Source organism: Megalops cyprinoides, chromosome 1, assembly GCF_013368585.1.
Source record: "Megalops cyprinoides isolate fMegCyp1 chromosome 1, fMegCyp1.pri, whole genome shotgun sequence".
Lineage (NCBI taxonomy): Eukaryota > Metazoa > Chordata > Actinopteri > Elopiformes > Megalopidae > Megalops > Megalops cyprinoides.
The window spans coordinates 7,590,245-7,615,044 of NC_050583.1; the positions used below are offsets into that span (position 1 = coordinate 7,590,245).

At 42.2% G+C, this 24,800-nt stretch overlaps 1 protein-coding gene and 1 long non-coding RNA gene across 2 annotated transcripts; both read right to left on the bottom strand.

Annotated features, from left to right (window-relative positions):
- Positions 1 to 7,289: 7,289 nt before the first annotated feature.
- On the bottom strand, positions 7,290 to 10,775 carry LOC118787063 (trichohyalin-like; the record flags this gene model as incomplete). The annotated part of the gene is made up of 4 exons (XM_036542477.1): positions 9,625 to 10,775; positions 9,079 to 9,216; positions 8,180 to 8,859; positions 7,290 to 7,846 (listed from the first exon to the last, which is right to left on the bottom strand). Coding segments are annotated over exons 1-4 (2,526 nt in total), but the record flags the coding sequence as incomplete, so codon positions are not given.
- A 340-nt stretch (positions 10,776 to 11,115) lies between these two features.
- LOC118784033 lies at positions 11,116 to 18,081 on the bottom strand. The gene is made up of 5 exons (XR_005005225.1): positions 17,579 to 18,081; positions 15,694 to 15,837; positions 14,147 to 14,252; positions 12,727 to 12,781; positions 11,116 to 11,189 (listed from the first exon to the last, which is right to left on the bottom strand). It is a non-coding gene; the product is annotated as an uncharacterized LOC118784033 (long non-coding RNA).
- Positions 18,082 to 24,800: the final 6,719 nt, after the last annotated feature.

A 24,800-nucleotide genomic window follows, 5' to 3' on the forward strand; every position in this document is an offset into this window, starting at 1 on the left:
CCTTAGGAGGTGTCATGTTGAAGGAAAACATCTTTCCTGTTCGTGTCTTGCAACCTCAGATAAGTGTGAGGTACTGCACTTTCTGTTCGAAAACAATGCCTCGTGTACTAATGCCAAGTGGCAGGCCACCAGGCTACAGTCCTACAGTGGCTTTAAATTTTATTCAAATAGGGTTCTGGCCGGCCAGTCCAGGACTTGCTGTTGCGCCCGAGACGAGCGTCCTCAGACCCTGTTTTCCTCTCGATGCCATTGTACGCTGCCCCCACCACAGCCTTCGTCCCACTCCATTCAACCTCCCAGTAACAGCAGCTCCCAGACAGGCCCTCTCTGCACAGCACTTGTGTCAGTGCCTCGAATCTGCCAGGGTGATTTGAATGTGCCTGCTCCTTTGTCAGCGTGGCCCTCCTGCTCCCCTCAGACAGAGCCAGCTTTCTGTGCGCTGTGTTGGGGTCCAGCGTGAGCTCACAGGCGTCTGCAACAGTGAATATAGAGGATAGACTATCTATTAGTTTTCTAAATATGCATTAAGCTGTCCTATGTGTGTGTGTGTGTGTGTGTGTGTGTGTGTGTGTGTGGTGTGGTGTGGTGTGGTGTGTGTGTGTGTGTGTGTGTGTGTGTGTGTGTGTGTGTGTGTGTGTGTGTGTGTGTGTGTGTGTGTGTGTGCGTGTGTGCGTACTTTCTTTGTTTTGACGTCTAAAAGAAAATGAAAGTTAGTTTGCCACGGGCGACGATTTGACTTAAGTATAACACTTCCAAAAATGAAATTATAGGAATGATAAAAATGATGAAGGAAATGTTAATCAAAGGTTGTAGATGTTTTGACAGCATTACCCTTGCGCCTTACCATCTCCTAGTGCTGCCAATTGTCTCATGTTGTTAGGAGTGGGTCTTGAACCCACATGGACATGGGCCCATTGTATCTTAACCACTTCACCACTTGGCTTGGTATAATCCATGTTCAGTGACAATGCTATCAGTTATGTTTATATTAAGCTCATTGCATTCTTTTATTCGTGATCGGTGTAAATGTAAACCTTACATTGTTTTTAATTTAATTGGTTATCTCTGATATGCATTTCAAAATTATAGGGCGTAAACATATTAGTAGAATATGATCTGCACTTTGAAATTAATTGCCAATAAGTGAAAGCGAAACAAAACTCTCCAGGATCTCCATCAGCCAGGTCATCCTCTAAAACTGAGCAACAAGGTAAGAAAGGCATTGATCAGAGCAACAATGACCAATGACCTTCTTCCTTTGCTCTTTATACAACAAGGCACGTGGAAACCTCTCAGACAATGTGGAAAATAACATTTGGTCTGGTGAAAAAAATGTAGCTGTTTGGCTTTAATATCACTCTGACAACACTATGCCCATTGCGAAGTGTGATGGTGGCAGCATTATGTTGTGGGGTTGTTTTTCATCAGCAGGGACTGGAAGGCTTCTCAGAATCAAAGGAAGAATGGATGGAGCAAAACCTAGGCAGATCCTTCAGGAAAAACCTTCAATACAAAGTGAGTGGCTTCAAAACAAAGTGAGTCAAAGTGAGGCAAAGTCCAGAGTTAAATTGAATAGAAAAATCTTTTGCAGGACCTCAACACAGCTCTACACAACAGTCCCCATGTAATGTGTAAAAGCTAGAGCTGACCGTGGGCAAATATTAAATCTGCAAGATCTGAAAAGCTTGTGAAAATTTACCACAAAAGACTTGAGGCTGTGATTGCTGCAAAGGGGGTGTAATGAAATATTAAATGCAAAATAAGGCAGGGGACGTTTTTCATTCCAGTTTTCCATTTTTCATTCAATTTTCTTTTTCAATGAAAGAATTTTCCTCTATTAAAGTGTTGTATGCTTTGTTTATTGAATGAAATGAAATTCAAATGCATTAAACTTTCAGATTGTGACACAACAAAATGTGGTCAGACTTGTACAATTTATGATCAATCGGTGAGCGTGTGCTGTCAGGGCACAGGCACGGATTCAAATGCAGACCAGACGTACTCAGGTTCCAGGTGGTTTTATTGAAGTCACAGGGCAGGTTCGTAGTGCTAGAACAGGCAGGGTCAAAAGCCAGAAAGGCAGTCCGAGGCAGGGCAAACGAGGAACAGAGATCGAAAACAGGAACAGGCAGGGTCAAACTGGGCAGGCAGGCAGATCAGGTAACCAAAGCAGGGCGGCAGGCAGGGACAAAGTCGGAGGTCGGGCAAAAATCAGGACAGGAACAACACAATGAATAATTGGGCGGGTATGAAACAGACAAACTGGCAACAAGACAGAGATCAGGCGATCAGGCGGGCGGGGACAGGGCAGAGAGCGGGGCAGGGCTGGAACACATGGGAACAGTAAACAAAAGCGCATGGACCACATTGACGGACAGAGAGAACACCAAATCAACAGCTAGGGGGCCGGATTACTGACAGTGTGCAGTCATAATGCATTCACTTAATATCATTCCCCAGGGTGACATGCAAGGAAATACCTTTTGACTGGGAGGAAAGGGAGGTGACATAATTCTAAATGAAACACAATAATCTCCTTCCATACAGCTATGGACATCACACCAGTCCAACATCCCACATTTGTAATTCTGTGTCCAATGGTAACACACACAGAATTATCAAATTATCAATCAAATTTTGCCAGCTATGTAAACCAGATAAATTAACAACCAGATAGATTAACAAGTTGACGATCTTCACATTTTTGTATATTCAGACCAGTTCTGAGCGGTACTATTATGCATTGGCACAACCACTTTTAATATTGACCATCAAAAATAATTAGGGCTGCTAGCATATGCAAATTGGCTTAAAAGTAATTTGCAAAGAAAAGAAAAAAGGAGGACAGCATATGATGCACAATAATTTGCAATAATTTGCTGAATACTGGGTCTGAGTCTTGACCTCATTTTACCTTTTGTATTTATCTTTCACCAGTGTATCCATATTGGTCTGAGAATCAAACAACCTGCTTCCTATTTTGTCACCAGCACACAATGTAATATGGTATTGCCTAAACAGCGAGGAATAGACTATGAATTGAGCAGGGTGCAAAGGTGTGTTCATGTGTCACAAACTGTCTGTGTTGTTTTTCAGGGGTATCTGCATACGATATTCTCAGCTTGCCTGTTGGAAGGCTGTGTAAGATTAGCCAGCTAGTTAATGTTAGCTGGGTAGCAATTTAGCTGCCTGTTTGAATAAAAACAGTTCACATACACTAGATTAACTAGCTAGAGTAGTGGTTGGCTAGTTAGTTACTTCATAGGCAGCTACGTAAAAGTCAGAAATTGAAATCAAAACACAGTTAATCTAGCTGGCAAAATGGTGGCTTGCTACGATACTAGCTAACCAGCTCTCTTTGCAGCAAACAAAATGAACATACATGGAAGATGATGACAACTTCACAAATGTTCGCTAGCTATTTAAAAGAATTGCACTGTGGTCTGCGCTGAGCCTGTATTGGCCATTTTGAGACCACAGACAACCAACCACTAATCCAACTCAAACCAGCTGGCTCGCCACTACAATTATATTTACATTTAGTCATTTAACAGGCACTCTTAACCAAGTAACTTCCAGTGTGCATTTAACAAAACATCATGACATGTGGCACATAACAAAGACATGTACTTTATTCAACATATAAGTGAAACACAATATCTCTGTTATTATGAAAATCTACAAAAAAAATTTTGAAAAGCTAAAAAGCTAGAAAAAAATATATATATATATAAAATTACATTAAAAGGAGTGCACTAGGGTAGAGGAAATGAGGTAAAGATTGAAGAAGTGACTTCACTCTGACGGAATTTGTAGTTACATTCGAGTACTCTGTACCTATTAAACATTCGGATATTATGAATCCGTTCGCTTGTGTTTACGATTAAGAATACTATGTTGCTAAGATGTAACCTTTAGGGGGCAGTAAAGAATTTACCCTAAACTGTATAGTTATATTACAGTTATTGGTTGTATTGAGATTGTGATTTCAGTTTCTTATATATTGTTGTTACTGTTTTCTAGAACCACATAACATAAAATTGCTACTGGAGTGTCGGCATTGATGAATAAATCTTCTGAACTTCTGAACATCCTTGACGACTCATCTCTAACCAGATGCCTGTGGTGATTCACCCTACCCAGAACCAGAAAGCTTCCTTTAATTCAAAATAGTTTACACCCACCCATGGAAACCTGTAGAACAGAACCCCGAAACCCCCCATGAAAATGGCTTTTAAACGGAGCAAGGCCAAGTGAAGAGGGATTGTTGTATATCTTTATTATATTTGATTATGTTTTATTATTGTACGATTGAGCACACGCTTATTATCCTTTGTCTAAATATGAATTAAATTTAATGAATTAAATCAAACATTCTATTATTGATGGCCGTTAGCAAAGCCAAATTCAATGTACACTGTTAAAAGAACAAGATCCTTGAGGAACTTTTTGAGGTTCTTCAATTTGAAATTGTGGAGGAACCTCTTAAGGTGCTTTGAGGAACCTTATTTTACTTGATGTAAAATATCTGCTTCCCTTGCTTATTTTTCTTTTCTTAGTTTTCGTGTAGCTGCTCCGATATCCAAATATAGTAGCCTAAAGATCCTCTAAGAATCTTAATTCAAATGGGTTCTTTGAGGAACCCCAAAAGTTCTTACAGGCACCTCTAAGAGCATTGAGGAACATCTGAGTTCTTGTAGGAGCTCCTAGGTTCTTCAAGGAACTACTCTTTTTCACAGTGTAGAAAGATAGGGCTGGCAGTAGCATCGCCGCAGCAGCAACGCTGGCGGTGTGGACAAACACACGCATGCAAGCTGCAGCAGTTCAGCGATGTAGCCCGTCACTGCACACGTGACGCAGCTGGTGTGGCCTTGGCCTTAGCAGCAATGCTTTTTTCCAGCGATGAATTCCTTCCAGCCCGATAGCAAGTGTATAAAGTTCGAAACTTTGTTCGAAAGCTTTCCAGTTCTCATTGATGTTACCCATGAACTTTAACTCGTCTGGTTGATGGACAGAATTCATATTTCCTTCTGTGATAAATGTTAACTAGGCAGCTTAACCAATGCCACCACCTTCGATAACCGGTCTGGTCCGGAGCTAGAGGCTTCGAGCAATCACAAACAAATTGTACAATAAAAATACTCTTTTTTTGTACGTCATAATTCATGCATAGGTCGGGGCAAAACAGTTGGCCTCTTAGTAGTAGTTAGTAATAATAGTAATAATAGTAATAATTAGTCCATTGCGCGAGTAACCTGGAGGCACCCCACACCCTCTCAATATCCCTACATGCAAAAGGGCTAGATTTCAAAGACTAGTATTAGCCTATAAGCCATTATAAGGCACACCAACATGACCCCACTACACACTATCACAAGGTCCATCAGCACACCCACACTAGAGACCCAATAGACCAGTGTTTCCCTCTCCTGGAGGACCCCTTGGCCTGCATGTTTTAGATCTCTCCCTGCTCCAACACAGCTGAATCAAATGATAAGTTTGTTATTAAGCAGCTTCAGGAGTTCGTAACGAGTTGAATCAGCTGTGTTGGAGCAGGGAGAGATCTAATCCCAGGTACAAATGTTAACCAATTATCCACTCCCAAAGAGGCAGGTTAACCTTGCCGCCACACTTCTTTTGCCATATTTTCTCCTTGGTACCATGTATTGATGAGGCTTACACACCAGCAACTGTTGTCAGAACACTCTTTACTTCTGGGCTGCATCGTCATACCACTTCCAGTCAGTGATGCCGGCAGCCGTAATCCTGTACGCACCGTGCATACATTTTTTTAATGATTTTGTTTGTTTTTTAAAATTTTATCTTGAAAATAAAATTGTGACAACAGCAGATCATGTCTTTGGATTCTTCTTTATTGAATAATGTGCTTGAGAATGAGATGCATTTTTTGGCTGTGTCCACCTTGTCCACTCATGTTACTGACGCAAATGCTGTTGTAGTGAATATCGCCATATATCAGCACAAGGCCTCAGGCCGAGTACCAAAGATAATCACAGCCATGCTGATATTCAGTATAACAGCACGACATCCAGTGTGATGTTGCTTTTATACAACCGTTTTACAAATGATGTTGTTCATCAAGTAACGATAATTTGAGACAATTTTTTTGTCATTTATTCGGCTCCGCTGACACAAATAGTTCCTTCAGGATTACATTTACACGTGCTGTCAAGTAACACATGAACAGTTGCTTGACTGCAGGTTAGTTAGCTAGCTAGCTAGCTGCCTGCTTTTTATCATACACGAAAACGCTAGCTAGTTACTTTCTTTCATACCTAACAGCAGGCTCACCAGCTGTATATCCTACACGTAAAGGCAAAGAAGCCACTTTTAATCATAGCCCATAACAGGCTAGCGAGCTACGTTTTAGCATACATGGATAGGCTAGATATATACGGTAGGCTTGCTAGCTAGCTATTGTTTATCATACCCAACTGCAGGCTATCTAGGTTCTTGTTCATCATAATCAGAAACATATTCACATTTGCGGTGTCGGTAAATGCGAATTAAGTTCGCATTGGTGTAATCAACGATTGAAGCAGTAAAGCGGAATGATATATGTATATTTAAAACTGCCAGTGCTGTCATACTGAATATCTTTCTCTCAGTCTCCAGCCTCTTTCTTTGTTCTTCCTCTCTGATTTTTCCCTCAGTCTCTCTTCATCTTTCTCTCCTCCTCCTCGCTGGTCTTTCTCTCAGCCTCTTGCGTCTTTCTCTCCTCTTCTTTACTGATCTCTCTCTCAGCCTGCATCCTCTTTCTCTCCTGCTTCCTTCTCCTCTCTTCCTCTCTGATCTCTCTCTCAGTCTCCTGCCTCCTTCTCTCGTCCTCCTCTCTGATCTCTCCCAGTCTCCTCCCTCTTTCTCTCCTCTTCCTCTCTGATTTTTCCCTCAGTCTCCAGCCTCTTTCTCTCTTCTTCCTCTGTGATCTTTCTCTCAGCCTCCAGCCTCTTTCTCCTCTCAGCCTGTCTGACTCTTCTCTCATTCTCCTGCCTCTTTCTTTCTCCTTCCCCTCTGATCTTTCCCTCACTCTCCTCACTCTTTCTCTCCTCTTCCTCTCTGATCTTTCCCTCAGTCTCCTCACTCTTTCTCTCCTCTTCCCTTCTGATCTTTCCCTCAGTCTCCAGCCTCTTTCCTTCTTCTTCCTCTCTGATTTTCCCCTCAGTCTCCAGCCTCTTTCTTTCTTTTTCCTCTCTGATTTTTCCCTCAGTCTCCTCACTATTTCTCTCCTCTTTCTCTCTGATCTTTCCCTCAGTCTCCTCACTCTTTCTCTCCTCTTCCTCTCTGATCTTTCCCTCAGTCTCCTGCCTCTTTCCTTCTTCTTCCTCTCTGATTTTTCCCTCAGTCTCCAGCCTCTTTCTCTCCTCTTCCTCTCTGATCTTTCCCTCAGTCTCCTCACTCTTTCTCTCCTCTTCCTCTCTGATCTTCCCCTCAGTCTCCTCACTCTTTCTCTCCTCTTCCTCTCTGATCTTTCCCTCAGTCTCCTCACTCTTTCTCTCCTCTTCCTCTCTGATCTTTCCCTCAGTCTCCTCACTCTTTCTCTCCTCTTCCTCTCTGATCTTTCTCTCAGTCTCCAGCCTCTTTCTCTCCTCTTCCTCTCTGATCTTTCCCTCAGTCTCCTGCCTCTTTCCTTCTTCTTCCTCTCTGATCTTTCCCTCAGTCTCCTCACTCTTTCTCTCCTCTTCCTCTCTGATCTTTCCCTCAGTCTCCAGCCTCTTTCTCTCCTCTTCCTCTCTGATCTTTCCCTCAGTCTCCTGCCTCTTTCCTTCTTCTTCCTCTCTGATCTCTCTCTCAGCCTCCCGCCTCTTTCTCTCCTCTTCTCTGATCTCTCTTCCAGCCTCCTGCCTCTTTCTCCTCTCAGCCTGTCTGACTCTTCTCTCATTCTCCTGCCTCTTTCTTTCTCCTTCCCCTCTGATCTTTCCCTCACTCTCCTCACTCTTTCTCTCCTCTTCCTCTCTGATCTTTCCCTCAGTCTCCTCACTCTTTCTCTCCTCTTCCCCTCTGATCTTTCCCTCAGTCTCCAGCCTCTTTCCTTCTTCTTCCTCTCTGATTTTCCCCTCAGTCTCCAGCCTCTTTCTTTCTTTTTCCTCTCTGATTTTTCCCTCAGTCTCCTCACTATTTCTCTCCTCTTTCTCTCTGATCTTTCCCTCAGTCTCCTCACTCTTTCTCTCCTCTTCCTCTCTGATCTTTCCCTCAGTCTCCTGCCTCTTTCCTTCTTCTTCCTCTCTGATTTTTCCCTCAGTCTCCAGCCTCTTTCTCTCCTCTTCCTCTCTGATCTTTCCCTCAGTCTCCTCACTCTTTCTCTCCTCTTCCTCTCTGATCTTCCCCTCAGTCTCCTCACTCTTTCTCTCCTCTTCCTCTCTGATCTTTCCCTCAGTCTCCTCACTCTTTCTCTCCTCTTCCTCTCTGATCTTTCCCTCAGTCTCCTCACTCTTTCTCTCCTCTTCCTCTCTGATCTTTCCCTCAGTCTCCTCACTCTTTCTCTCCTCTTCCTCTCTGATCTTTCTCTCAGTCTCCAGCCTCTTTCTCTCCTCTTCCTCTCTGATCTTTCCCTCAGTCTCCTGCCTCTTTCCTTCTTCTTCCTCTCTGATCTTTCCCTCAGTCTCCTCACTCTTTCTCTCCTCTTCCTCTCTGATCTTTCCCTCAGTCTCCAGCCTCTTTCTCTCCTCTTCCTCTCTGATCTTTCCCTCAGTCTCCTCACTCTTTCTCTCCTCTTCCTCTCTGATCTTTCCCTCAGTCTCCTGCCTCTTTCCTTCTTCTTCCTCTCTGATCTCTCTCTCAGCCTCCCGCCTCTTTCTCTCCTCTTCTCTGATCTCTCTTCCAGCCTCCTGCCTCTTTCTCCTCTCAGCCTGTCTGACTCTTCTCTCATTCTCCTGCCTCTTTCTTTCTCCTTCCCCTCTGATCTTTCCCTCACTCTCCTCACTCTTTCTCTCCTCTTCCTCTCTGATCTTTCCCTCAGCCTTCTTCCTCTTTCTCTCCTTTTCCTCTCTGATATTTCCCTCAGTCTCCCCCCTCTTTCTCTCCTCTTCCTCTCTGATCTTTCCTTCAGTCTCCAACCACTTCCTCTCCTCTTCTTCTCTGATTTTTCTCTCAGCCTCCTCCCTCTTTCTCTCCTCTTCGTCTCTGATTTTTCTCTCACCCTCCTGCCTCTTTCTCTCTTCTTCCTCTTTGATTTTTCTCTCAGTCTCCTGCCTCCTTCTCTCCTCCTCATCTCTGATGTCTCTCTCAGCCTTCTGCCTCCTTCTCTCCTCCTCATCTCTGATGTCTCTCTCAGACTCCAGCCTCCTTCTCTCCTCTTTCTTCTGTATCACTTTGTAAGCAGATTTTGTTACCACTGCAAATATTATTACCCCTACTACCATAACTACTATTATCCTACGGCCACATGTCTGAGCCAAGTTGCTTATCTTGTTCCGGTGTCTCTCTCCTTCACTGATATTTCTCTCAGATTCTTCACTCTGTGTCTTCTCATTTGCTGTCATGATTTTCTCAGACTTCTTCCCCTGTCCCTCCTCCTCTCGTACCCCACTCTCTCCCCTCTGTGTCTCTTCCTGTTCTGTGATCTTTGTCTCAGACTTCGCACACTTGGTCTCAGACTCCTCCCACTTTCTCTTTTCCTCTTCTCTAATTATTCTCTCAGACTCCTCTCTTTTTTTTTGCTCTTCCTCTTTCACCATTTTCTGAACTGCTTCCCTCTTTTTCTCCTCCTCCTCTCTGATCTCTCTCTCAGACTCCTTCCTCTTTCTCTCCTCCTCCTCTCTGATCTCTGTCTCGGCCTCCTTCCTCTTTCTCTCCTCCTCCTCTCTGACCTCTGTCTCGGCCTCCTTCCTCTTTCTCTCCTCCTCCTCATTGAGCTTTCTCTCAGACTCCTTCCTCTTTCTCTCTTCTTCTTCTCTAATCATTCTCTCTGACTCCTTCCTCTTTCTCTCTTCTTCTTCTCTAATCATTCTCTCTGACTCCTTCTTCTTTCTCTCTTCTTCTTCTCTAATCATTCTCTCTAACTCCTCCCTCTTTCTCTCCTCCATTTTTCTTATATTTATCTCAAACTCCTCCCTTTTTCTCTCCTCCTCGTCTCGTATTGTTCTCTCTAACTCCTCCCTTTTTCTCTCCTCCTCCTCTCGTATTATTCTCTCTGACTCCTCCCTCTTTCTCTCTTCCTCTTCTCTTATCTCTCTCTGAATCTTCTGGTTTATCAAACTGAAATAATAAAACTCTCCAGTCTTAAACAATAGCGCCTCTATCTTATCAATTAGTTGTATGACCTGATCGTGGTTGTCCCTATCCTTGTTATTAAAGACATGATATCCACCACCTACGTTATTGATGAGCTCCTGAAGCTCATTGCTATGTCTCAGAAACTCCCTCACTGGTTTATTCAGCTTATCTCCCCCTGTAAACAGCACAATACTGTACTGCGAAGCTTCTTCTCCAAAATTCTCCTGGATCCACTTTGGAGTGTTTCTCTCTTCCTCTGTGAATGTCCCCAGTCGGATCACTAGCAGGAATATGTGATTGCTGCTCTCTGCCATTTCCCGTTTGATTTGCTCGTTGGAGATGGATGTGTCAAAGATCCCTGGGGTGTCAATCACAGTAACATTTCTCCCTACCACTATTCCACTATGTTTCTCACACTTCACGGTTACAGGCAAAGGGGAAATTTCCTCTTTAAACACCTCTCTCCCCAGGATGGTGTTTCCTGTTGCACTCTTCCCTGCTCCAGTCTTACCCACCAGCACAATCCTCAGCTTATGAGGCATACATCTCACTTCTGACTCTGTGGAATAACACAGCAATTATAATTTAGTGTTAGGCATTATATCACCAGATTGAGATTTATGATGTCTAAAGACTGCATACAACAATCATCTCTTTTCTTTTGAAATGACTCCATAGATCCAGATTCTATAGTATGTATTTACATAGAACACTAAATAAAGCTTCTCCCAGTTGTCACTTGCTTGTAACATTGAGTTATTCAGCACTGCCCCCTAAATGTTGATGAAATACATCCTCCAAGAAAATAAATTAAGTAATAAGTTTATATTTACCTTTCAGGGTAAAAACATGAAACCAGACCAGTATAAGTAGTGCAGTGACACCCAGTATGACAGGAATGAAGGAAAAGCCTTGTTTCCGTGAACCATTCAGAGGAATACCATATGGCCTGCGCACTGCAATAACGGAAACAGGTGTTAGTGGCATTCACAGCAGTTCAGCCTTTTTGAGGAGAATGCTTCTTTGCACTGTACAATCCTTGTTTCAGAGAAATGTTTTCTTTTATATAAAAAGCTCCTCCAAAAAACAGTCCTAGTCTCCATATCAATGTGATGCATAACAGGACATCACCAAGGTGCCAACATTGGTCTTAAGCAGGTGGAGAGGGAAACACAATTGTTCATTTGATGAATATGAATAATACATTTGTGTTACTAAATAGAAAATGTAACTTTTTTTCAAAATAACACCATATAAAACATCTGTAAATAAGAGTAACAACATTCACTAGTATTGCTACTGCAGTGGTGTCATGACTGCGGCGTCTTAGCCGGTTGTTTTCTTTTCCCTGTCCATGTGCTTTTGTTTTCCTTGTGTTCCCATCACCTCATCAGCCTAGCCCTATATCTCCCTGCTTGTCTCTGTCTTGTTTGCCAGTTCGTCTCAGTTTGCTGTTTCGCTACTCGCCGTCTGTTCTGGTTTGTCTGTTGGTTCCTTTGCTTTTCCTGTTTATTCTTGACTTGGATTTCTGGACCTGATTTGTGGAATGTTTGCTGCGTTTTTCTGGTTTTGGACTTTGCCTGTTTTTCCTGACTTCGTTCCTCATTTTTGCCCTGTGGTTTTGGTCGCCGTGTCTGCCCGGTTTTTGACTCTGCCTGCCCTGACTTCGTTTTGTGGATTACCCGTTTGGATTATTAAACTCTGTTTTTGGCATCCATCTCCTCTGTCTGCGCTTGAGTCCCTGCCTGAGTTCTGACAAGTGGATCTCAAACCTTGAAGCACTGATTCCAAAAGTCTCTGTACTCCATTACTGTTGTGGGCAGATAAAGGTTTTGACAGCTTTCAAAGTTGACAGTGCTATTTGTACACTGCTATACAACTGGATGAAACATTGAGATCTTGTGTGTTTAGGCAACGGCACTACCATTTGTGGTAAGACTACGTAACAAATGCAAAAGAGCTCTGCAACAAGTGAGATCCAAACCTCTATTCTCATCAAACTACTCATTCTAATTAACATCATTACCAGCTGAGCTGAAAACAAATTGGACCTTGGTCCATAGGCAATGACGTTAGTTAAATTACAAAAAATAATTAAAACCAATTCTCTAAAATTAAACCAAGTCTCAGGGAGTGATATCACCGCTGAAACTTCCTTGTTACCCGCTAGCCTATTGGCTTTATGCTCGACTCACAAGCTACTACTTTCTGCTCTGCAACACTAGGGAATTGATATCATGAATCACTGTTTTCAAGTTATGAAAAAAAATGACTTTGGCATCTAGACATAACGCTGTTTTATACAAATCCCCCAATGTGCATTATTTTAATGTCTCCACAGGAACAAAGTTGCTGATGTAAATGAAACAGGGGTGTGGCCCCAGGCCTAGTCCTGCCATCCCTGCTGTGAATTTCAAAACACTCAGTCAACGTGCTTCTTTCCAAGAGAAAGTACTGAGTTTTGTTCTAGAAATAAAGGCATGAAACACTTACTTGTTTTCAGTTTCAGATTATCTTGGTTCAGGGGCTGTGCAGCTGCCATTGGTGACTGTTGGAAAATGTAGAGACAAACTGAATATCAGGAAGCACTAAAGATTGTAACTGTATTCATAGTAATGTCAGACTACACAATAAGATGCCCCATCACAACATCCTCAATGAGAGGTCAGGTATAGAGTCGAAGGCCCACAGAGATGACAACAGTGTATTATATCCAGACAGGAGACCCATACATGTTTACAGCACAGAAGCTGTACTGACTTAGAGGAATGAGTGAATATTCAGGAAATGACTTCTATATTGGGATTCCATTGGAATGGGAACAGTACAATGAAATATAACAGTTTTTCTCCATATTAACCACTGGCTTTAATGTAGCCTACCTGTTAAAGGGGACAGTGGAACTGCTCGGCAGATGCTCTTATCCAGAGCAACTTACATAGGTTACAATTTTTACGTTATTCATTTATACAGCAGGATATTTGCTCAGCCAGTTCTGAAACCATCAACCTTTGGGTTACACCACACTGCTGCTCATTGAAGTATTGCTATATGATGAATGGATGAGCATTCAGCTTTTCTCAAAGTATGCAACACACTTACTATGATTAGATGCTTAGAGTGCATCATTTCAGTTTGCATGGTTTAAAGAGAATAAAACATTAACAAACATGCACTTTACAAAGTTAATGTTGAGATGTTTTTAATAAAACAAGCCGAGCCATGGAGATAACTGTAAACCTGGACATTAACATTTTGGTAATATCATCACATGTTTATCATCCATCATTTTCTCTGGACACAGTGTGCAGCCTTTTCATGAATAGAAATGACTAAATTAGTCTATGACAAAAAAAGTTAATCACATGTACAAATCAGTAAATACACATCTGCAATAATTTGTTTACCGATAAAACAAATTGCAATTCCATTCTGAAGGAATGATAACTCCAAGGTTTCCTCAGCTTTTTCAAGTAGCTTCAAATAACTGATTGGATATTGTGGCCTAACCATCTCATCCACGGTGGCTACAAGCAACTTATCTGCTTTTCAATTACGCCTGCGCTACAAATCAGTGGTAATTATAACAAGACAGTTTTGAGCACTTCAGAACCTGAAGCGCACATTTCCCCTTTTAATATATTTCATGCAGTCAAATTGTTACTTCAAGCATAATTTTGGAGAAGAAGGAGCAACACATTTCTCATTAGCAAGGTATATGGCAAAAGCCTCTGAAAGGATACTGTGTACTTCTCACACTTCTTTCACTCTCTGCTCTGTCTCACTAAAGATCAAATGGTTTGTTCTGTGTTCTTGCTCTGCAGACAGAGTGGTGGTGCTGGTGACTGAGTCTCTGATGCAGGTTTTCACCCACTTCCATAGATTTTCATCTTTGCCCGGACTTATCTCTTACCTCTCTATAACGGTGGACCACCTCCCCATTTCTGGACAGTGGTGCGAACCTCCTTCTGTCCCGTGGGTACCGCCAACTTTCTACAGGACTAAGCAGGAGATTAAGTCTGGAAAGAGAGAATCCTAATCATCAGCAAAATCAGGTCAAAGTGCCTCTGGATTCATTCAATGTGAAATCAAAAGAATTCTAGGGCATTGTTTTAGATTCGTTTGTAATGTTCCCCACTGCACTGGATTCTGAACACACTGCACAGTTGCACACAGCATGCCAGTCACTCAGGAGAAAAAGTGGCCACAGCTCTGGTGAAGAATCAACTTTGAATTACACGACAATATGGGCCTATAGTAAACAGAAAAAGCCATGATTGCTCTTCTGAAAAGCAAATAATCCAACAAAGACAAATTTTGAGGACCCCCCCCAAGGATATGAGCAACATGTATTTAAGTCCCAAAGGATTAATGTACTTTACAAATAATTATTTGTCTGTTTTCATGCCACTTCTATGCTGACATTTCCTGTCTTTTCTGCCAGCTGACACACAAGTCTCTGTGCGCATCTCAGCTTGCGTGAAGGAAACGTCAGAGCGGATGGTGGACCACCGGCTAAAGCTTAACCTGGTGCTTTACATCCCCTCCAGGTCATCTCTGTTTTCAAGACCTCTCCCTCAGCCTAGACTCTGCAAGATTTTTCACCAATAGCACTGCTAGTGTCAAAAGCCTTGGGGTAATGCTTGATAACCAACTGTCCTTCTCCTCTCAGGCTGCAGCAGTGAGTCAGGCATGCAGATTCTTTCTATCTGAAGCATCTGCCCCTGTGTATTCTATGCAGCTGCTAGTTCAGTCCCTGGTAGTCTGATGCACAGACTTCTGTAAGTCCCTCTTTGCTTGTCTTCCTGCCGGTGCCATCAAACCCCTGCTGCTAATCAAGAATGCAGCTGCACGACTGTCTACAACCTGCCTGAATGTAGTCAAGTCACACCCCTCCTCAGCTCACTTCACTAGCTTTCTATTATTGCTAGCATCAAGTTCAAAACCTTGTTGCTACCATACAGGACAGTGAACGGGACAGCCCCCTCATACTTACAGTCCGTCCTCAAAGCATATGTACCGCCCAGATCACTATGCTCTGCCACCATAGGTCAACTAACTGTCCCATCTTAATGGGGTCACTCCTTTCAGACATGACACCTGTCTGTACTGGTCCCACAGTGGTAATGGATTTAGTGACGGCAATGTATGATTGTGTGTAATGGCTTGTCTTAGTTTTTAGGCTGTCTAGTCAGGTTAGCACATGGTAACTTCTGGTAGGGCTTGAATGGTGTTCTGCTCACACTCACTGGTTTGGGAGCAGTTGCTAAGCTGGTCTGACATTATTGCTTATTCAGCATGGAATTCTTGTGCTGGAAGTCCCTCTAGATAAGATCATCTGCTAAATAAATGTAATATTATGTAATATCAACAAAATTGTGATAAACAAGAACCTCAGAACTAGGTCACTGAGTCTAAAAAGGCATGGTTACCAAATTAAGAATGTGCACTGACTCTCACCTCATGCTCTCAGGGCTTGTGGTTCCATAAATTTTTCCTTCTCCAAAGGAAGTCCCCCCATCCTGAAGCTTAACAAAGAGACTCATTTCAGAGGCAGCACTGGAGAGGAAAATGGGAAGGACCTTGGGAGTTTGGACAGTAGACCTGTAAATGTGGGGGTAATGGACAGCACAGTGATTAAACCCTGTTTTCTTTCAACAACACACCAGCTAATAAATGCACACAAACTATAAATGTTCAAATATGTTTTAAACAAGCTTGGCTGTGTCAGGACTTTCTCCAGACAGCGGTAATTGACGCGCTGTACTCCCTGGGAGAGCGAGGGGGGCTCGGGCGTATCGGGTTTGTGACGGGATTCGCCGCCTGGTGCGTGCTCCGCACCTCTTGCCTATCTGGTTAAGGGGACGCCAGGACTATTTAGGCAGGTGAGTGGGAGCAGCACGAGAGAGACGCTGGGAGGCCGAGTGCGTGGGGTTTTACTGTGGGGATTTTCCGTTGGTCATTTTTTCCGTTGAACGTGCCGGCACTGTTACTTTTCAGTTGGTTATTTTCTTTTTGTTTTTTTTTTTGCATTTGGGTTGAGCCCCGGGAGTGAATTCCCGGGCGGAATTTTGAGACCATTTTGCGTGGTTAATTTCCTTTGCTTTTGGGTGTGCGTGGATGAGAGGTTTGTCTTTGTCTGTGTGTTTTTAGGCGGCTCCAGGGAAAAGCGGCGACTAGAAGAGTGAACGCGGCGAGTCCTTGAGGGAGAAGGGAAACGCTGAACGGTTCCGGGACGCAGCCGGGACCGAAGAGAGCCCTCACACCGTGAAAGTGCGTGTGCGGTAGATGGTTCCCCGGTTCAGAGGGAAGCGACACCGCGAACCGGCGATTGTGTGCGTGAGTCCCCGGAACGAGGTGGAGAGGGAGGAGGGCGGACCGGCTGCTGAACAGTTTCCCTCAAGGCTACCCCGCGGAGCTGGCACAAGCTACTAGCGGGAAGACTACGTGGGTCGCCGCCGGAGCCGTCAGCCCGTCCAGAGGAGCAACGCGGAGGGCTTTGTCTTTTTGCGTTTCCTTTTATTTTGGGACGTAGGTGAGGCCCGGCACGGTGGAGTTGGAATCTCCCCTTTACTTAAGACACTAGTATCCACAGAACATCTAAAACGAACGTTTGTTTTAATTGGCTTGTCTGAACATGAGTAAACTTGTTCAATCTTGTAGGGCCTTGCTTTGATGTGCAGCACGCATGTAGTGTGGGCATGTTTTAAAAAGCGGTGTCATATTTTTTTGGAAACCTTTTACAAGAGGTTACCACACACGGTCCTGAATTTCAGCAACCTAAAAATATCAAACCGGGACCAACAAATGCTTACTGTATTTGTCCCTTCTGAATTATGGATGTAGTCGTGTTGAGACTCCTCTTCCCCAGAACGTTCAGTAGGCTAACGGGTGTCTACAATCTTAATTTCTTCCTCATTTTTACCATTGTTTCGTTTTGGGAATTGGTCTACTTGACATACAAATCTTCGCGCATGGCCACAGGCCAGTTTAGTAAACACTTTATTATCGTTGCTTCGTTTCCGGAACTAGACTACAAATGTTTTCGCACATCGACACAAGTCAATGTTGTCCAGCAAGAGTTTTGTGCAATAACGCAATGGTGGTCATTTCCTAAAACACCCCTACATTTTACTGTCTTGTATTTACCCATTTGTTCACTTCACACTGTAACAAACACTTAATGGATAAAGTCATTACTGATTCTTTAAACCACACCTGTGGACCATCACTTGACGACCGAATTGCCATGATTTGGATCAACAAAAAGATACTAAAAAGGTAATAGGTGCTGCAGAAGACAATTTTTACCCGGTACCTTGATATTTAATTCAGACTTGCCTACCTGCTGTTCTGGATTGTCTTTGATCAGCGGGAGTTCGGGTTTAAAGCACGACCATTCAGGCAGTCGCGAGACGGACGGCTCGGGAAAGAAACGCTTTGCGCCGCAGGTTTTACATTTATATATTTGTTTCGGTTTCGTTTCTTTTCGTTTTGTTTCGTTTCGTTTAGTTTTCGTGGTTTTTTTCCGGTCTGGATCTTGGTTATCGTTTTCGGCCGGGTTTTCTTTTCGGTTGGGGAATATTTTTGGTTAAGTTTGGTTTCGTTTCTTTTGTGTGTTGGGGAGAGATCCCGAGAGGCGATCTCTTTTTAATAGGTGCGGGAGTGAGGAGTGAGTGACGGCGGAGCGCTGCAGATCCGGACCGCTTCCAGGAGTGACGCCCGGGCCAGGCAAAGCAGTGGAAGCCGGCGGGAGGAGAAAAGCGAGGCTGGAGCGGCGGCACCCCAGGCTGGGCAGGAGGCGAATCGGGGCGGTGCCCCTGTGCAGTAAGGAACGTGACTGGCGGTGTTGCCACTTGTGTGTGTGCGCGATCCTGATTGCAGTCTGCCCAGCCTAGCAGAGCCGAGAGGGGTCTCGTTTCTGCCATCGGGGCCGGCGCTGGAGGCGAGTCTGTGGAATCACCGTGTGGAGTGTGTGTGTGTGTGTGTGTGTGTGTGTGTGTGTGCACGGGGTAGTGTGGAGTGCGTGAGGCGTCCCTTTCAATTCCCTTTCAATAAAGCTTTTGTACCCGTAGTCCTACGTCCTGGTCGTATGTGGCGGGCGGATCTATTGGGTTACCTGAGTTGGGTGCCAGGGGCCAACGTTGGCGGTTGTGGCTCTCGGAACCCCCTGACATTGCTCGAAATCAGGGCATTAGCTTGATCAAAGCTGTCCATTGCATGAAGGCAGTCGAGCTTTACAGTTAATATTTCACCATCTTACCTTTAATCTGGCGTTATAGGAGCAAAGTTTAAAAGGTATTCTAAAAAGATATAATGACGTCTGAGTATTTCAGCAAACATTCATTGTCTTTTACATGTCAAAACGAGCAAAATGTAATACGCGCGCTCACCTGCGCACAATCACGAACGCACACAGACCTACATTTCCGTGTGACAGTAATATTAATGTGTTTCTGAATTTCAGCAGCCTAAAAATGTCAACCCGAGCCCAATAAACTGCTTACTGTCTTCGTCCCCTCTGAAGTATGGATGTAGCCGTGTTGTGACTCCTCTTCCCCAGAACATTCAATAATAGGTGTGTCTACAATCTTCGTATTTTATTCCTCATTTTCACCATTGTTTCGTTTTGGGAATTGGTCAACTTGACATGCAAAAATATTCGCGCATGGCCACAGGCTAATTAAGTCTACCAGGAGTGAAGTGAATTAATGCAATGATGTTAATTTTATAAAATAAACTCACTCTTTACTGCCTTGTATTTGGCCATCTCTTAAGCTCTGCACGACGTTATTGCTTTTTTGTTACACAAGAACAAAAACTCTAAACGGATGAAGTCATAACTCTATCAGATTATATATATATATAGATATATATATATATATATATATATATATATAAATTGTGTGTGTGTGTGAGTGACTATTTTAGCTAACTTTCTTTTTCACGGGGACACGAACAAAATATAATGCGCGCACACACCTGCGCAGTCACATACGCACACAGACATCATACGTTTCCGTGTAACAGTAACATTAAATTTATTCTTGAATTACAGTGTTGCTTACAAGAACACAAACTAGAAACGCATAGGTCTTTCTGTAAACTAATCTTGTGGATTCTCCTTTTAAAAATCGTGTTTCAATGACTTCAGTCGACACACCTGGACCAAAACACGAAAGGAAGTCGTTAGGTGTAACGGCAGACTTTTTTTTCCTTGAAACTGAATTCGGACCTTTACACATCTCCTAAGACCGTAATTAGTAAGTAGAAATACATTTTAAGATTCCGCTTTAAGATACAATTAGCTTCCTTCTGAAATGGGTGTAACTACCACGAAAAGGGATGTTTCAGTTTTAGCAGGATATTGTTATCTTGTTTCAAATGTACAACACGACTATTCTGTTCGAAAACATGTCATTAGCTTTATCATCCTTGTCAATTTTAGAGTCCATCAAACCTGTCGACGATTTACAATAAATACTTCATCGGTTTACCTTGAATCTCTTTATCATCAAAATTCCTTCAGTCACCCGACATTCTTCATTCTAACAGCCAACGACAGCTGAAGTTTTCAGGTAACTTTAATTTCCTTTTAGACTTTTTAGATGCGCGCATTCACGCACTAACCCACACACGTTTTCTCTCTCTCTCTGCCCCTGTATCTGTGTGTCTATGTATATCTAATTAATAACATGCTTTGTGATTAATCTAAATTAATCGCATACATCAATATTTGCCGTGAGAAGCATTTTATGTTCAAATTGTGCTTTATACAACAGTTAGTTTTGACCAAGTAATTTGATTGGACAAGAGGCACATATTCAGTAGGCCTATAGCACCACTGGCACTTTTAACTATACATGTATCACTCCGCTTTTCCGCGTTTCCGTGTATGATATAAAAGAACCTAGCTATCCTGAAGTTGAGTATGATAAATGCTTAAATGCACAGTGACGTATGGGGTCAAGGGGCATCATAGAGTGCGATTAATCTGCGTTAATTTTTTTGACGCGTTATTTTTTCCATAATTAATTAGGCTAATCTAAATTAAAACGTTATTTTGACAACCCAAATTATATATATATATATATATATATATATATATATATATATATATATATATATATATATATACACACACATATATATAAAATGTGACGGGTCAGGGCTGTTGTCCCACTCTACCACTTCCACACGTTTTTTCACTTGGCAGCCGGGTGGATCACAGGTTCTCTTTATTTGCTGAAACGTGGTACAGTGCAGTCAGCGTGATTAGGTGTCGGGATATACACCACTCAGCAGTCAGATTATGTGTCATGATATATATAAATCATTATATGTAAATTGGGCACGACCAAAATAACAAAAGACACATAATGTGCCCACAAGAAAGACAAAAACACTTTCGTTCATACCTGTTACCCTTGTAAAACCATGCGATCCATTTTTATTACAATAAAGTACAAAACTGAGAACATGACATAAACTCTACATGAGTATCACGAGTGTTACGAACACGTCATAATGCATCTTGCCAGTCTGATCAGACCACCACGCTCAACTGGGGTCGGCTAAACTAACTAGTAAGCAGCTCATACAACATGACTGTCGTTGTAAATAAAACCATTGGTATGGTAACGATTTAATGCTAATAGAACCCTTGGTGACGATAACAAATCCCAAAATTATTACCTGAAACGAGTGCAGTCAGCGTGATTAGGTCTCGGGATATACACTAGATAATAATTTGAAATAGGCGGCAATTAGCATGCAAGTTCAATATGGCAGTGTCTCTAAAACACAATCTTAAGAGCACATAAATCGTTCAGTGAATTCAAAATAGTGAACTTAAATAATTAGAAAGACATTGCAAAACAAAACATAGCATTTCTGAACTCTTAATATAATAATAATCCCCCTTGATGAACAATAAAACAAATAATTCACAGAACAATTGACATCAATGCGTAAATAGAGTAAATGATTATGCTCGCGAAACAGCTCAGATTGTCTAGTTTGTGTGCTATTGCGAAAGCTACAGCATGAGGTTAATTAACAAGGATTTGAACAATTAAGTGTCAAGTAATCCCAAAGCTTTCTCTTAAATGATTCACATTATAGCTTTCTTGTGTTACAAAATTCAAATTACAAAACGGAGCTAAATTTAGTTAGATTTAAATTACTGAGAATAAACTTTTAGGTTAGGTTGAGTGCAATGAACAATAACGTTCAGAACACAGACCTCACAAAAGCTGTGATGTGTCATGAGCATTTAATGTAATTTAAATCGATAAATGTCATCCTTGTTAATTAAACAATCTCACGATGTAGCTTTCGCAAGCACACAAACTACAGACAATCTGCGCTGTTTCGCGAGCATAATCATTTACTCAATTTACGCGATTGGTGTCAATTATTCTGTGAATTATTTGTTTTATTGTTAATCAAGGATGATAAAGGGGAACAGATTGAAAGTAATGATAGATTTAAAGGTAATGTTTCAGCCTCCCCTGTTTCCAGCTCACCAGCCGCCACTGATATATATACATTTTAGAGATGTACAGACACGTCATTATCTGTATCTGTTCAACCGACAAAATTATCTGTCTCTATCTGTATTCGGATAGTAGATCGGAGGTAAGTGTGGTTTATACCGGAAGTTACGGTAAATCGGGCAAATGTTTTTTTCGTAGTGCCCCATTCCGATTGTTTTTTTTTAAATGGAGGAAATCAACGTCCAGCTGCCACTGACCAGGTGGGGCGACTACAGAACAGAGCGATCACTTTTCAATAATGTGTAGTAAACGAAACGACTAGTTAGTGAAATCAAAGTCCTATGCTGTAAACAGAATGGGCAATTTTATCTTGTGGCCACACACAATGATACGAAACGATCTGAAGAAACATAATGGCTGCCGCACAGACATGTCAATCATGGCTTTTCCACTCCGAATAATAACGAGCAACTTCGGGGCGAAGAAATATGTTTCCATATATGGAATATATGTAGCCTATTCGGATTCGGCTACATCCCTAATATGCTGCTGCCCTCCGTGTGGTGCCATATGCAGTATGTATATGTGTATATATAGTCATATACGTTTGTAGTCATTGTATGTGTGTGTGTTTGTGTGTGTCTGTGTATGTGTGTATCAAAACGACAGAATATGATGGGCGTGCATATATACACTTTCTACATTTCCGTGTGACATTCATATGAAATACCTACATTTTAGCAGCCCTTAAATGTCATACCCAGCTCAGAAAAGTGCTTACCATATTTTCCCCTTTTGATGTGTTATGTATCTTTGTCTTAGGAGCCTATAGACTACACCAGTTAAGAATTAGTTTTAAGATTTTTTTTCAGTATTCCAAAAGAAAACATCAGTATACAGTACTGTGCAAAAGTCTTAGGCACATAAGATTTTTCACAAAACATTTGTCTTAAAACAGTTCTTTTCTATCTTCTCCATTAGTGTGTTAATAACAAATATCATATTTTAGATTTCCAAACATTTCTTTTGAAAATAGTGAAATGTGCCACTAAGACTAAATAAAGAAAGTGGGAAACTAACACAAAAAACTTTCCAGACCTTCCAAACCTTTTTTGAAGGCATATACTCCACCGCATGATAAAACAACTCTACCAAACAACTAAACAAAACAGGTGGTAACTGATGTTGGACGAGAAGGCCTGGCTTGCAGTCTCCATTCCAGTTCATCTCAAAGGTGCTCGATGGGGTTGAGGTCAGGGCTCTGTGTGGGCCAGTCAGGTTCTTTCACACCAAACTCATCAAACCATGTCTTTATAGTCCTTGCTGAAGCATTAAGATTGCCCTTCACTGGAGATAAGGGGCGTAGCCCAAATCCTGAAAAACAGGTGTGGCCAAATACTTTTGTCCATATATATACACACTGTAAAAATATGTTAAAAGAAGTAAGGGAGACCAAAAGGTTTTCTGAGGAACTATGAAAGAAAAAATAATCCAAAATTCATTCAATCCTAAATGCTTTATTTCATCCAGGAGATTTTCTCTGCCTACGGGAAGATAAAGATAATTGATAAGCCTGTGAATAGCCTCCACCCATCTGGTGAGGCGGAGGAGGCCCTCATGCATATAGACGGAGGTGGGTGGAGTCTTCAGTTGTAAATATAGAATTTGTTTTTGAACAACATTCATTTGATTTGAGATATTCCCATGCAATACAATTGGGTCCAGATCACATCCATTTCACCTCTACCCTGTGTGGATGTAACAGTGTTAATGTATCATACGTCTGGAGTGAAATCATTAGTTTCACTGAGGTACTGAATGATGATCGCTATATACTGTTTTTGGGTGCAGTGAGGCGATTTCCTCCTTCCTGCCAGACACGCCCGCATTTCTCTGACTCCTAGAAATAAAGTTCTTCTGTTTTTTTCTTCCTGCTTTCACTGACCTCTGTGTAAAATTACTTAAAGATAAAAAAAAACATGCAGGAAATGCACTCAGTATTACAGCACAAAAGCACATTAAGGATCCTTAAGAAAAATCCTAGCTTGAGATCTGCACACTAAACCCATAAAACTGTAATGATCCTTTACAAACACTAGATGTCAGAATTGTGCGTAGTACAGAGAACAGTGTTTCTGCCAATAACGCAGACTCTGAATCAGCACAAAACATTTATAGACATAAAACTAAAATGATTTATGTAACAATTATGACATTCCAGTGCACAAACAATATGACAAAAATCAGAAACATAATATCTAAAACACATCTGGATGGTAAGCAGAGGAGATGAGCTTGGCTGTTTTTCAGATTGTCTTCAATATGCTGTTCACCGTAATAATTCACACATTTGTGTTGGATATTAGGGCCAGGAGACACCAGACCTATTTGCTGTGAAAATCTTGATCGTGAGCAATCCCTACTCCTCGTTTTGTTGTGCCCAGGATAGCCTATCGGATGCCGGGAGAAATATTCACGCATATGCTCTTTATCAGTTACACACTTTTCATATCCAGCAAATGTTTTACTGCCTACAATTCAGTGAGATGCCTGTGTGTTGGGTGTACGCCTTCACATGGTGCTCATCTGATCTTTTCCAAGACTTCTTCAATTGTTTTGAACACAAGAGTTCACAAGAGGAGCTGAGAGGACTGCTGGTCTATCCCTCATCATGATTCCCTGTGTTATCCCCTCTCTACTACATAGCTATAAAGACTTTGCAAATTCCATGTTGTGAGTTTTTTCCCCTGTTGCTGTAAACTCTTAATTTCGGTTTTATGAAACTCTTGCTGGCCTTCCACTCCACAGGGTGATGTTTTTGCTGAGCTGTTGGTTCAGGCTCAGCTGCTCTACACTGCTTGAGCTTTGCTTCTGTAGGGGGAATCCACACTGTAAACTGGAGACGCTGGGGTCAGTACTGAGGGGGAATCCACACTGTAAACTGGAGACGCTGGGGTCAGTACTGAGGTGGAATCCACACTGTAAACTGGAGACGCTGGGGTCAGTACTGAGGGGGAATCCACACTGTAAACTGGAGACGCTGAGGTCAGTACTGAGGGGGAATCCACA